Source organism: Penicillium subrubescens (assembly GCF_028828155.1).
Source record: "Penicillium subrubescens strain IBT 31985 chromosome Unknown utg000003l_segment0_segment0, whole genome shotgun sequence".
NCBI classification, from domain to species: domain Eukaryota; kingdom Fungi; phylum Ascomycota; class Eurotiomycetes; order Eurotiales; family Aspergillaceae; genus Penicillium; species Penicillium subrubescens.
This window is the reverse complement of record NW_026643153.1, coordinates 1655309-1668369: the sequence shown is the minus strand read 5'-3', so window position 1 is coordinate 1668369 and position 13061 is coordinate 1655309. Positions and strand designations below refer to the sequence as shown.

At 50.2% G+C, this 13061-nt stretch overlaps 6 protein-coding genes across 6 annotated transcripts; 3 read left to right on the top strand and 3 right to left on the bottom strand.

Annotated features, from left to right (window-relative positions):
* Nucleotides 1–563: 563 nt before the first annotated feature.
* Nucleotides 564–2966, top strand: aclA (putative ATP citrate lyase subunit (Acl)). The gene is made up of 4 exons (XM_057150568.1): nucleotides 564–1238; nucleotides 1299–1326; nucleotides 1429–2086; nucleotides 2150–2966. Exons 1-4 carry the CDS (start codon nucleotides 826–828, stop codon nucleotides 2506–2508), a joined length of 1458 nt encoding a protein of 485 aa, XP_057010678.1. The 5' UTR covers nucleotides 564–825; the 3' UTR covers nucleotides 2509–2966.
* Nucleotides 2967–4107: 1141 nt separating this feature from the next.
* On the bottom strand, nucleotides 4108–5303 carry N7473_004627 (uncharacterized protein; the record flags this gene model as incomplete). The annotated part of the gene is made up of 5 exons (XM_057150567.1): nucleotides 4108–4226; nucleotides 4278–4694; nucleotides 4758–4879; nucleotides 4939–5175; nucleotides 5227–5303. 5 exons carry the CDS (start codon nucleotides 5301–5303, stop codon nucleotides 4108–4110), a joined length of 972 nt encoding a protein of 323 aa, XP_057010677.1.
* A 181-nt stretch (nucleotides 5304–5484) lies between these two features.
* N7473_004626 (FAM50/XAP5 family protein) lies at nucleotides 5485–6713 on the bottom strand (the record flags this gene model as incomplete). The annotated part of the gene is made up of 3 exons (XM_057150566.1): nucleotides 5485–5802; nucleotides 5859–6411; nucleotides 6472–6713. 3 exons carry the CDS (start codon nucleotides 6711–6713, stop codon nucleotides 5485–5487), a joined length of 1113 nt encoding a protein of 370 aa, XP_057010676.1.
* A 627-nt stretch (nucleotides 6714–7340) lies between these two features.
* fip1 (cleavage polyadenylation factor subunit FIP1) lies at nucleotides 7341–8456 on the top strand (the record flags this gene model as incomplete). The annotated part of the gene is made up of 3 exons (XM_057150565.1): nucleotides 7341–7484; nucleotides 7536–7588; nucleotides 7643–8456. The coding sequence occupies 3 exons, from the start codon at nucleotides 7341–7343 to the stop codon at nucleotides 8454–8456; spliced, it is 1011 nt and encodes a 336-aa protein (XP_057010675.1).
* Nucleotides 8457–8936: 480 nt separating this feature from the next.
* On the top strand, nucleotides 8937–9605 carry N7473_004624 (GroES family chaperonin; the record flags this gene model as incomplete). Its single annotated transcript, XM_057150564.1, has 4 exons — nucleotides 8937–8939; nucleotides 9110–9334; nucleotides 9455–9513; nucleotides 9578–9605. 4 exons carry the CDS (start codon nucleotides 8937–8939, stop codon nucleotides 9603–9605), a joined length of 315 nt encoding a protein of 104 aa, XP_057010674.1.
* A 963-nt stretch (nucleotides 9606–10568) lies between these two features.
* N7473_004623 (TauD/TfdA dioxygenase family protein) lies at nucleotides 10569–12914 on the bottom strand. Its single transcript, XM_057150563.1, has 5 exons — nucleotides 12685–12914; nucleotides 11615–12587; nucleotides 11437–11556; nucleotides 10931–11371; nucleotides 10569–10866 (listed from the first exon to the last, which is right to left on the bottom strand). Exons 2-5 carry the CDS (start codon nucleotides 12068–12070, stop codon nucleotides 10687–10689), a joined length of 1197 nt encoding a protein of 398 aa, XP_057010673.1. The 5' UTR covers nucleotides 12071–12587; nucleotides 12685–12914; the 3' UTR covers nucleotides 10569–10686.
* Between the last annotated feature and the right edge of the window lie 147 nt (nucleotides 12915–13061).

Here is a 13061-nt window from a genome sequence, read left to right as displayed (position 1 = left end):
TATACGAGGCTAGCACCCTTTTCACCTTCTGCATGGGTTGCTGACGAGAGATCTCTTAATTGATGGCCTATTATATCGGTGAATTTTTGCTAGTCTTTCGGGAACCGGCGACAAAATCACGAGTCAACTATGACCGAATGGAGGGGTACAAAGTGTACAGTGGTGTAGCTCCAGTTCCGGCGGTGTGTTGTTGTCTTTATCAAAAGTACGGGGTACTTTACTGAAGTCCATCATGAATGATTATTGAATACAGACACACATTATATTTCGCCCCTGAGTTGTCTCAATTATTTCTAAAAACCCAACAGAATGGAATAGAAACAACAAAACAAAAAAGGAGCGGTATCGGGGGTCACCGCTAGCTACACCATCCTGCTTCGTGGAGTGGATTCTGTCAAAAAGTTCGAGAAGCTACGGTGTAGCTTTGAGTATACCTGATACAGGTAATTACCATACGGCAGATCTCCCCAACGCCCTGGCAAGACTCACTCGGGACAGTTCTTTACTGGAGTTAAGCTGGTGGCCTCTCTCACAAAACGAACCCCACCATCTCTCAAGTCTCCCTCAACCGGTGGATCGGACCTCTCAATTGTACGCTGTAATCTCCAGCACAATTCTTTTTTTTTGTCTTCTCCGTACGCCGTATCTTCCAGTCCACTACTTGTCCCGCCAACCCCGACTCAACTGGGTGGGTTACTGCTTCAATCAAACCTTCTCCTGCAATAATTTCTTGCTACTCCTCCTCTTGACTACTTCTCTCCCTCCCTTCCTCCTTCTCCATCTTTTTCACTTCCCATATACACATACAACCTCACACACACAACCATGTCCGCCAAGTCTATCCTCGAGGCCGACGGCAAGGCCATCCTCAACTACCACCTCACTCGCGCTCCCGTCATCAAGCCTACCCCTCTCCCTCCTTCCTCCACACACAACCCTCCTCCTCGTCTCGCCTCCCTCCACTTCCCCGAAGACAAGGCCGTCAAGGATGTCCTCGACCAGGCCGAGGTCACCTACCCATGGCTGCTCGTTCCCGGCTCTAAATTCGTCGCTAAGCCCGATCAATTGATCAAGCGTCGAGGCAAGTCCGGCCTCCTCGCCCTCAACAAGACCTGGGCTGAGGCTCGGGAGTGGATTGAGGCCCGCGCTACCAAGGAGGTCCCCGTTGAGCACGTTACCGGTGTTCTGCGCCAGTTCCTCGTTGAGCCTATGGTTCCCCACGCTCAGGAGACTGAGAGGTATGAGATTCTTGCAACAGTGTCAACCAATTGGTTCAGCAACTAACTTTGGGGCTATAGCTACGTCTGCATTAACTCCGTCCGTGAGGTAAGAAGCTCCCTTCCGAGGAAAACAATTGTGATCAGATGATAGCAATTGGATTTGAAACAAAACAATTGGAGTAAAATTAGTAAACTAACCCAAATTTAGGGCGACTGGATCCTCTTCTACCACGAGGGTGGTGTTGATGTCGGTGATGTCGATGCCAAGGCTGAGAAGCTCCTCATTCCCGTCGACCTGAAGAAGTTCCCCTCCAACGAGGAGATTGCCTCCGCTCTGCTGAGCAAGGTGCCCAAGGGCATTCACAACGTCCTCGTGGACTTCATCTGCCGCCTGTACGCCGTCTACGTCGACTGCCAGTTCACCTACCTGGAGATCAACCCTCTGGTCGTCATCCCCAACGCCGATGCCACCTCCGCCGATGTCTACTTCCTCGACCTGGCTGCCAAGCTTGACCAGACTGCTGAGTTCGAGTGCGGTACCAAGTGGGCTGTTGCCCGTAGCGCCACCGCTCTGGGTCTGCCTGCCCTCCCCTCCACCGATGGCAAGGTCAACATCGATGCCGGTCCCCCCATGGAGTTCCCCGCTCCTTTCGGCCGTGAGCTGAGCAAGGAGGAGAAGTTCATCTCTGACATGGACGCCAAGACTGGTGCCTCCCTCAAGTTGACTGTCCTGAACGCCAACGGCCGTATCTGGACTCTGGTTGCTGGTGGTGGTGCTTCCGTCGTCTACGCCGACGCTATTGCCTCTGCTGGTTTCGTTAGCGAGCTCGCCAACTACGGCGAATACTCCGGTGCTCCCTCCGAGGGTACGTTTGATAATCTCCCGTTCAAAATCTTTTTTGGTTGAGCTCTCACTAACTGCATTACAGGCCAGACATACTCCTACGCTAAGACCGTCCTCGATCTGATGCTCCGCGCCCCCATCCACCCCGAGGGCAAGGTCCTCTTCATCGGTGGAGGTATTGCCAACTTCACCAATGTTGCTTCCACCTTCAAGGGTGTGATTCGCGCCATCCGCGAATTCGCCCCCGTCCTCATTGAGCACAAGGTCCAGATCTGGGTCCGCCGTGCCGGCCCCAACTACCAGGAGGGTCTGAAGAACATCAAGTCCGTCGGCATCGAGCTTGGCCTCGACATGCACGTCTACGGCCCCGAGATGCACGTCTCTGGTATCGTGCCTCTGGCCCTTCAGGGCAAGAAGTCCGATGTCAAGGAATTCAGCGCATAAATGACTACCCCCGTGCTCTCTTTTCTTTTTTGTTTTATTTTTGTTTGTTTCTGCAGCGTCAACTCCGTTGCATGGGTTTGTGATAATGCATGGCATGATATGAAATTTGCGGGGTTTTTTTTCTCAGCCTGGGTTATAAAAAAAGGAAGAAAAGCGAGTCTTGGGGATTTTGGACCCTGGCTTCTTTCTCTTTTACTTCCCCCAGGCTTTGGCCCTGTTTTGCTGGTCGTGGGTATGGCGTTTCTTCCCGCCCGGACTAAAAGACCGGATGCTTGGTGCCCGACGTACATGATTAGATTTCCTTTTATGTTGAATCGTACCGGGGGGATTTAGATCGGGATTTCCCTTCGGATAATATCAAGTGATGATACAATGTTTTATTTTCCATTGCTGTCGAGGCATAAGGTTGTACTCCAGGGGATGACAATGAAGTAAATGACTACGTAATGTGGACAATATCCTCCGTTGAAGTAATGCAACATGCTGCTATGGCACGCAACAGGAATTGATATCCTTTAGTATTATAATAAAGAGGATTATAAGCAGTATTACCATTGCTTCAATTATTCTCGGAACTAATTTCCAAATCAATCTTGTCCATTAGAGTACATGTAAAACAATAGCAAAGAGGGCAGTAAAGTGTTATATAGGTGGTATGTAGTATAAAAAACAAAAAATACACAAATACACCCAAACTCCAAAAATACACAAATACAAAAACTCCACACAAGCTCCTGCACCCCAGATTTACCATCTACCCGATGGAACCATCGATCTGGGATCGTGGATCGTCATGGGAAGCGATAAGGTAAGGACCGTGCTAGAGCTTGAGCTTTGTTCTAGAGCTTGAACTGAAGGGGAATGGGGGCATGGTTATGCGGGTTACCGAGGGGCGGGTAGGTGGTGAGCTTCCGCTAATCCGAGGGCGGCCCGCGGGCGAACGGGGACGGGTTTGAGATTACCCGATGGGGTTAGTTAGTATAGGGCTGGAGATTGGGTTGTAGTACTGTAGGTGTGAGTGTAGGAGTGTAAAGAGGACGAGATATTGTTAAGTTAGGATTGTTGGAGAGTGAAAGGTTTGGGTTGCGAAGTAGAGCTTGGTTGGAATGGTTGTTTTGTCGTTACCGATATAGAAAGCAAGATTTTACGAGGGAAAGAGGCTTGTGGATTGGGATTTGATCTTGTTTTTTATGTATAGGGTACTATATAAGAGATTAGTAGACCAGGAGCTACGCTAGTCATGCGAAACTCCGATTGTTAAAAATGATCATTGTTTAAGATATAAGACGTACAGAAGCCGCGGGTATACTAGGGATGAAATCTAGCGTTTGTACAGGATTGTCTTGCCAGATACTAGCCATGAGAGTAATGGAGCTACAGGTTCGCCTTTAAATACAAGCACGAATAAACATATCTTTCAAGTAAACATTGTATTGTGGGAAATATGGTGACAGGCAACAGCAATGCCTTTGTCAATCTCAACCTCATCAAAGCTGCGGTGTATCAAGGTTGAAGGTACAAATAACCCACCACGGAACTGATATAGAACTCCTATGGCATACTTTCCAGGGTACGAAGCATATATAGAACAGCCGCGTGTTAATTTCCAAAGCGTGCAAGAATCTCATTCTCTGGAGGAAGCTGAGACGTTACTGTCGGCGGGCGATTTTGATGTGGAAGACGGGTTCGATGCTGTTGATTCGTCGCATTTGTTTGAGCTGGACAAGACGAATCAGTATCGAACATCAGAGGACTTATGTGTGACTCACCAGTCCGAATATTAAAAACTGCATGACCCCCTGGAGGTGGCATGGCTGACTTGCCTCCCATCTGTGGTCTCGACATTTTCGAGCTCCCAGTCCCACTGCGTTGGTAACGGTGTAGCTGCTCCACGCCTTCAGGGCTAAAAGGGAACGAATGTGTTTTGGGAGTACGGGCTTTTTGGATATTCGGCATTGACGTTCCAGGTTGGGCTGGGGGCATGGCCGGACCAGTGCGTGGTGAGATGGTATTCAGGGTTTGAGAAACGTTCTCCGAAGCGGCGGTCTCCATTCGGGATTTCATGGCGCGAGCCTTGAGCAGGTTGTAGAGGTTTCTCATTTGGGTGAGCTTCTTTGATTTATCGCGGTAAAGATCGACGAGTTCTTGATTCTTTTTCTGCAATTGTTCTTGTGCTGCTTGCAAGTCTGGTGGAGGCCGGCGGTTTTAGCAACAAGGCTTCACAAAGAGATTCATCTAGTGTAGTATACCTGAGACTTTGCTATGCAAGGTTGAGATCTCTGAGTTTGCATTGTGGATGACCTTGTCCATCTGTGTGCTCAGACTGGCATACTTGTCGGTGAGGCTCTTCCCAAGGAATTCCTGGTAGAATCTGTGTATTGGAGCTCAGTTGGTATGTTTCAAGCATGATGCCGGGGTGTTTTGACTCACATCTCTTGGGTACTTTGATAAGCCCAGAATCCCAATGCCCGGCCAGCGCACTCCATGATTGTGTTCGGGTCGAGTCCACTCAGCACACTTGTTTTGTAGTCTTCTGTTGGGTTCAAGATGGTGGACACGGCATCATCAGGATTGGAAAGTACAGTCTGGCAGGCAGGGCATCGGCGATCGTCTGCCGTGGGAAGTGAAAGGCCGAGACCGTCTGCGCATCCAAGGCAGAAGATGTGACTGGCAACATCAGCGCCATGCCAAGATCAAACCAAGACATGTAAGACTTACGAACAAGTCGTTACCACGGCCCTCTCCTTCAATTGCGCCCTGCATTTAAGCGAATTGCATCGCAAGTGGAAATCCATGATGTGCGAAGTGTGAGTACGGATGGAAGTGTTGGATGGAAGTTGGGAGGTCACCTGAGGCCGAGGACTCGCCTCGGCCGCCGGTAACAAAAAAAGCATCAATTGAGCTTGGGTTTGCATGAGTCTAATTTTTCCCTTGTAGCGCCTGGATATCAACGTAAATAGCCACCATGAAAATCCGCTAAAAGAAGAATGTATTTCCCAATGCATCACGCCGCGTAGACGTCATCTTTTCCTCAAACTCCTTCCCTGGCTCATACTCGTTCCATAAACTGGCCGGGTAAATGTGCTTGTTCTTTTCGTACCAACGTCGATCTACGACCTTGGTTTCGGTAGCATCGTAATCGGCGCCTTCTAATTTGTGATCACTTGGGCGATAGAGCGGATCATCATCGTTTGACTTGGCTGGCGCAGGCTTATCTGAATAATTGAATAGCAAACCGCCAGCTTTGGAGTAACTTGGAATTCGATTGGCGATGAAGTAGTAGAACTCGTAATGCTATGCAGATGTCAGTTCGAGATCGGCGAAAGTACAGGATCAGTGAACAAACTTACATGCGGGACGATCACATCGCCTTTGACAAGCATCAGATCATCAACGCTGATGCGTGCCCATTCTTTGCGTGCCTTGGAGGCTCCATTGGCTCCACCAACTCCTAGTTCAGCACCCACTTTACGGCACCGATCGAGGAACAACCAGATATGGTCTCCCTTTTTCATTTTGACTGAGCCAGCAGGTATGCTAGTACCGTCAAAGAAGACAAACGGAACAGCAATCTCGGTATTCTTAACCGACTCTTGCATCGCCAAGAATTCCTTCCGTAGTGTATCGCGAGCCTGCGCCTCCGCTTCCATCGCGGCCTTGGTCATCGCCTTGGGAGGAGGTGGCGCATTTGGGTTCGCCTTCATGCGACGGACAGCCGCAGCAGACATAGCGCCGTCATCAACAGGTGTCTTTGAACCGGATCGTGATACACTCGAGTCGCGCGGAGTTGCGGCGGAGTCTTCCCCTGTGTCGTCATGATCATCACCGAAAGAAAGCTTACTCTTGACGAGCGCCTTCTTCTTCTTCTTCTTCGGAGGGGCGTCGCTTCGAGGAGTCGAAGACCTATTGCGACGCGATCAGCTTAGACTCGCGCGGCACGGAAATGCGGTCCTTGGAACTTACCCGTCAGTTATTTCGCCTGCAGAAGGAGTTGCGCTTCGTGAATTACCAGATGCCAGTCGCCCAAGGGACTTATCATGTGCCTCGCGCTCCTTTTGCTCCAGAACCTCTGCGCGCCGCTTGCGAAAGTCGGACAGATGCACGAGACCGACGGTTTGCGACTTGAGCATGTCCTCGGCGGACACGGTCTGGCCGGTGAACGACCGTGGCGTGGAGGTTCGGCTGTCTTGCTCGGATGATTCCATCTTAAACAGTCTTCCAAGGCACACTTGTGAGAAGATTTCAAAGTGGTGTTGGTACTGACGAAAAACCGTTAGACATCCGCATCACTGACGTCTTTGGCGCGTTGGCACGTGACTATACTCAAGCAGGGGAATTTCACTTCAATTGGTAGAGAGATAGATAGACATGACAGAATTGAGGAATAGAGCAAGTCGGAGGTTTTTGAGCCTGCCAAAGTCTATTATCTGTTATTCGCAATCCATCCAGAATACGTTCATTAGTGAGATAATGAATGGTATCAGGATATATAGTGGGGAATGCCTACAGGAGAACAAAATATATAGTTAACCCCGGATTCTGACTGCATGATCTGCTAGAACCACCTTGCTTTCTAGGTAAGATATCCGGATCCTCATCTCAAGGCCATAGTTCTGAGTACACTGATTGTTAGAAATGCAGAGCATAATTTGTGATTGGAAGTACTACGACTTGCAAAGCAATAACCTGGACTCTCCCATCATAGAAAACCGAGCTCCGGCGGTAGTGCAAACAGAACAAACTTGCGTGCAATCAACTCGCGGAGCATCTCGACCGCATAATTGCTACACTTCCTCCTGCTCTCATATCCTTGAGATCGAAAATCAAAAACCATGGAGGACGAAGAAGACGATTTCTACGATCCCGCAGACTCTGTGCCAGCTGGCCAGGCACAGAACAACACCCACAATGCAGCCTCAGAGCAATACCAGGACGGCTACGAGGACGAGGAAGAAGAAGAGGTCGAAGATGACGATGTATGATTGCAACCTTGACTATCTACAACGCCTGCTGACTTGATCACCCAGGACGACTTCAATATTATCACAGAAGCGCCCGCCGATGCGCCTCCACCAGAGATGTAAGCAACTTTCAGTACTTGCGCCGAACGTATGGCCCTTGCTAACCTTGACAGCTCTCATCCGCGCCATGCGAGCTTACGACAAGAGCCACAGCGCCCCCCCTCAGCAGATTCCTCGATAATTTCCAAGTCCGCGACACCTACTGCTACTCCTCACCTCGATGTCTCTACCCCCGTACCCGCGGCGGCGGCCGCCTCAATCGCGAAACAACAGACCGTGCCGCTTAGACCAGGCTCTTCATATCCAGCTATCCACACGTCTACAATCGACGTCAATGGAAACCCGATCTACCCCGCGACGGGAAAGACAATCATGGCAACTGATTTGGATGCCGACTTTCCAGCAGACGACAAGCCCTGGCGACGCCCCGGGACCGATATCACAGACTTCTTCAATTACGGCTTTGACGAATTCACTTGGGTTAGCTATTGCTTGAAGCAGCAAGAGGTGCGCAAGGAGGTTGGAGATCAGAAGAAACAAATGGACGACATGTCATCCTTCTTGGGCATGGGGATGCCCCCAATGCCAGGTGCAGCTCCCGGTCCTGGTGCGCCAGGACCTGGTGCACCTCCTATGGCTGGTATGCCGGGAATGCCAGATATGAATTCCGATATGATGCAGGGTATGCTCGCGTCGATGATGGCCCAGGGACTTGATCCATCGTCCATGGACCCAATGGCATTCATGCAACACGCGCAGGGGATGATGGGTGGTCAGCCTGGTGGAGGCCAGCAAGGCCAGCCTGGCTTCGGTGGACAAGGACAGGGACAGGGCTTTGGACAAGGAGGACAAGGTCAGATGGGATACGGCGGGTATGAGCAGCGCGGCAACTATGGTGGAGGCCGTGGGCGTGGCCGGAGATGGTAGTTTACGCGGCTGCTTTACAAATTCTTCATGATCACTTTGAATTTACATTTGAGAAAGGATTGGGTTATCCGCGGCGTTTTAATGCAAATGGAACGAAAATTAACAGTGCCCAAACTCGGCCTTATGGCGGTTCTCATAGCTGGGGGTAGCTTCGGCCCAGGGAAACGGAGCTAGATAGTCAGTGGAAGACTATAAATGAGCGAGTAAAGAGGTAGAATTGAGTATAAAAGCAGCCGAGTAGTAAATAACACAGGTCTACTTCCATATGAGGAGTAGAACGCTTCATCGACGGCATAGAAATGGTTAGAAGCCGAAAGTCGGCGCGGGTGTCCCTCGGGAGTCGAAGCTCGCGGTCTTGGCATTCTGGAAATTTCTCGCCGCGACAGCCCAGATCTTCCTTCCCCCCGGATAACTCTCTTTCCTTTCTCCATCCCACGCCCATCCCCAACTTCTTGGCTTCAAGACTCCATCTACTTCACAATGGTATGTTTGCATCCTAATTCAATGCGTCCAATTGATCCAAGCTCTTTTTCGAGCTACAATCCCTCTGTAATCAATTCCCACAGACAGTCCCGACATCCACCTTCCATCAACAACTCAACCGGCAAACACCTCCCTTCGCCGGCGCAACTCACTGACTTTGTTCTCAATAGTCTGTCCTCCGCAACATCAAGAGCCTTGCTCCCCTCCTCGACCGCGTCCTGGTCCAGCGCATTAAGCCCGAGGCCAAGACCGCCTCCGGCATCTTCCTCCCCGAGAGCAGCGTCAAGGAGCAGAATGAGGCCAAGGTCCTCGCTGTTGGCCCCGGTCTCCTGACCAAGGATGGCAACCGCATCCCCATGGGTGTCTCTGCCGGCGACAAGGTTCTGATTCCTCAGGTATGTTTCGTCTACAATCATCTTCCGGGTGTACCCGCGGTGTCGCATCGATCATCGCGAATGCCCCCATCCTCAACCTCCAGCCGATGAAAAGAGCATCATGCTAACACATCTTCACAGTTCGGTGGCAGCCCCGTCAAGGTCGGTGAGGAGGAGTACCACCTCTTCCGGGACTCTGAGTATGTTCACCACGTTTCAATTCCAGCGCAACCCATCTAGGACCATTGACTAACGTCTCTATAGGATCCTCGCTAAGATCAACGAGTCTTGAGTAACAAGCGGTTCTCTTTCTCGTCTCTCTCGCCTTCACCCCACCCCTGTCCCGTGTCTTGCCTCGTCTACCCAGCTGTAGAATTGCTAGGTAGAAGATGAAAGACACATGGCCTGTATTATACCGAAGCGAAGTCATGAGCTCGACCACTTTTCAACGATCTCAAGAACGAAAATAATTTTAAAAAAACCCCCAAACAATGGTGGTCTAGAACGCGCTTGTCAGATCCTCTCTGCTGATGAACACCTTTCTGGATCTCCTGCTCCTTTTGCATACTGAGTTTTTGAAGCGCTGGATTGGCCTTGGGTCTTGCATGTCTTTGTTCACTGTACTTTTAAAATCAAATTGCAACTCGCCATTAGCGCTGTGCTGTGATGTGCCTGGCAGTAGTTGAGTAATTCAATATGATCCTTCTCCCCTCAATGACTTTTGATCTCAGTATGCTCTTGATGAGATAGGCAGTCTTCGACCACTGCCGGATTCTTTCATCCGTTGTTGAGGCCCTCTTAAGGCCCTGCCAGGTCTCTCCTTCTTCCTCTCCTCAACAGAATCACTAGATTCCCTCTTTCTCGTTTGTGAAGGCGTTTAACCTCCTGCTCTATTACACCTCGACATTGACCAAAGTTCAGTAGGATAGGAATATTCGAAAGAAATGTGTTTGGGGTATCAAGTCAATAATGAATGACTACTGAACAAGTACTCAATGCAGCGCGATCTTAGCCGCAACTCTCCAACACATGCTAAGATTCTAGCATGTTCCTCCAACGCCTCCAAGAGCCTCATTCTTTCACGCCTTCCAAGCAAATCATGGCAATGGCAGTTTCATCTAGCCCCAAAACCACTAAAGCCTGAAGCCCCAAGTACGAATTCTTCGCGGAAAACACACAGTGATCATTCAAGCCCACAAAATCGGACCACTCACTACTTTACCACGTGAATTCAAGTGTAGTCGAAGCAGAGCTGTTGAGATAAGAAAAATAACGCCCGTCTTTGATTCCGCTAAGTCTGAAGTGCAAGTATGCTTATGTATTAAGAATGAGAAGCCCGCTTCCGTCATGAGTTTCCTGTATTTCCATCCCACTCAGTCATTGTAGTTTGACTGGCGAGATCCATCCTTGTTGACCGCCGGCAGTCCATACAAGGCAGCCAGGTCTTCTTCCTGGGATTTACCCGATTCCTCGAGGACAGGACGTTCAGCTTGAACTGCGACGCGGACGGCGTGGCGTCGGTGTGGTGAGAAGCCGTAGGAAGCAGAATGAGTCTAGATCAACTAGGTCAGCATATATTCTACTATGTGGGATAGATGATAGTTGAGAAATACATACCGTCGTCCTGTTATCCCAGAACGCAACGTCATCCTTACCCCACTGGAAACGCGCATGAATCTCCTGGGTGGTGGCGACAACATCCGTGAGGTACTTGATAATAGCATCACTCTCAGCCTTGGGGATCCCAATGATTTTAGTGACGAAACCTGGGTTGAAAAAGAGCGCGTTCCAGCCGGTGACCGGGTTTGTGCGGATGAGCGGGTGTTTGGTGGTGACTGGTTCGCGGCGGACGGGTCGGCCGATGGCTCGAGAGTCGTTTGCTTGCATGTCGGCGGAGTGGAGGGCAGTTAGATTTTTGAGGTAGGTTTGCATGAAGGGGGAGAGGATGTCGTAGGCTGCGTATTGGGAGGACCAGAGTGTGTCGCCGCCGCCGCCGAGGGGTGGGCCCGTTAGGAGTTTTAGTGATGTGTATGATGGTGGTTGTACTTCGTAGGTGACCTGGGAGGAGATGTTAGTATTTGACTGAACTGGATTGTATTTGGGATTGGTAGGATGCAACGTACGTCTGAGTGCCACAAGAAGCTTGGGCTGAACAGAGCTCGGTTATCTCCAGCGTTGTCACCGGCGTAAACGACGTGAACATCCTCGAGACCCTTCTTCTTTGGGACAGCGGTAGTAGCGTGCTGCATATCATTAGTACTTGCTTTGCATAAAGTAGTCGACTGTTTAAAGAGAGCTCACCTTGTGGAGCTTCCCAAAGTGTCTTCCCAGATCCCGTTGGGCGTCAATATCAAAGTCCGTCTGAGCCCGGAAAAAGACAACTCCTCGATAGGCGATCAACCGGGCAAGATCATCCTTCTGAGCATCGGTGAGTTTCGCTAGATCCACGCCGTGTATCTCAGTGCCAATCTTCGGATTGTAATCAAAGACAGCCGTAGCATCTTTCAATAGGTTCCGGAATTTTGGATCTCCCCTCAAGCCTCGATCCTCGTAGGGTGTGTATTCAAGAGCGTCCCAATGGATGTCCGGAAAAGAGGGCAGCAGATCTTCGTGAGCGTACTCGGTATGGTCTTCCACGGTTGTCCGACCAGGGATATATCCGAACTTGTTGTCACTGGCGATCTCCTTCTTAGGAATGACGATGTTTCCCACGGGTGCCGGTGCAACAGCCACGGGGACTTCCAATGACGGAGCCATGGTGAGTGTATAGCCTCAATGGCAGGAATGGAGAATATCTTAGAGAATAAGGAGTCCCTGGTTGTGGACAGGATTGAAATATGGAAGGATGGAAGTATAAATCCAACAATGAGAGATTGAACGGCTACCACGACTTATATAGAAAGGAAGGGCGATCCACCAGAAACGAGCTTATTGTGGAACTGGGGGCATGAGTCAACCCCGGATCCTCCCATTCCATTCCCATTCCATCCTATCGAGGGAAGGAGAGTTGGCGTGATTGCAGCTTTGAAATCCTCGGAGCGCACGGGAATGGCGCCATCGACAGCGGCAATCACCCAAGACGCTTGAAACCAACTTACTTCAGGGAGTGGTTCGCCAGTGACGACAGATGGCAAGAAGACTCCATCGTCGAGAGTCAGAACAATGGAACGGTGGGCCGCCTCAGAGGAATAAGACCATGTCTCCAGACAGAACACCAGCAATTGAGTTGTCGCCAGTGCATCTAAGCAGGCAGCTAGGGGACCGATCACGCCATCTTGCCATCAACGTCAGCAAAATTTGCCATCGCGGCTCAATGCCCGTGCAGTTATTTTCGGGACGGAAAGGATTGTAATGAGGGAATTGAACTTCACCGCTGGTTAATAGACTGTGATATAGCAGGTCAAATTATCAGGATTGGTGGTCTATATGTGAGTTCATGTGTGGTGTTGATCGTGGGGAAGGAAAAGTGGAGGTTAGTTTTAGCTGCGGGACGATCACGCAAGAGTGGCGGCCTCTTGCGCATTTTTGCTTTTTCGACTTGCTTGACCAGGGGCCCAGATCTGGGGCTTTCCAGTGAACTGAGCAGTTTAATGGACTGAAGATACTTGTTCTAGCTCTTTTAGCTCTGGAAATAGTTGCGGGTGGCTGATATGAGCTCCATCTAATTCGGGTTCTGCAATAGCCGAAGTATACGTACTGCCGTCCTAATCAATCACTAGTCAAACAACTGGTATAGAATGGAGTCGTT

What these genes read in the sequence shown, in the direction of transcription:
- N7473_004623 (XM_057150563.1), bottom strand. Translation starts at nt 12,070, where the DNA reads ATGGCTCCGTCATTGGAAGTCCCCGTGGCTGTTGCACCGGCACCCGTG. An exon ending in ACTTTGGGAAGCTCCACAAG is followed by an intron (nt 11,557 to 11,614) that starts GTGAGCTCTCTT and finishes AATGATATGCAG; the next exon opens with CACGCTACTACCGCTGTCCC. An exon ending in GCTTCTTGTGGCACTCAGAC is followed by an intron (nt 11,372 to 11,436) that starts GTACGTTGCATC and finishes ATCTCCTCCCAG; the next exon opens with GTCACCTACGAAGTACAACC.
- aclA (XM_057150568.1), top strand. Translation starts at nt 826, where the DNA reads ATGTCCGCCAAGTCTATCCTCGAGGCCGACGGCAAGGCCATCCTCAAC. An exon ending in CACGCTCAGGAGACTGAGAG is followed by an intron (nt 1,239 to 1,298) that starts GTATGAGATTCT and finishes TTGGGGCTATAG; the next exon opens with CTACGTCTGCATTAACTCCG. An exon ending in CTCCGGTGCTCCCTCCGAGG is followed by an intron (nt 2,087 to 2,149) that starts GTACGTTTGATA and finishes ACTGCATTACAG; the next exon opens with GCCAGACATACTCCTACGCT.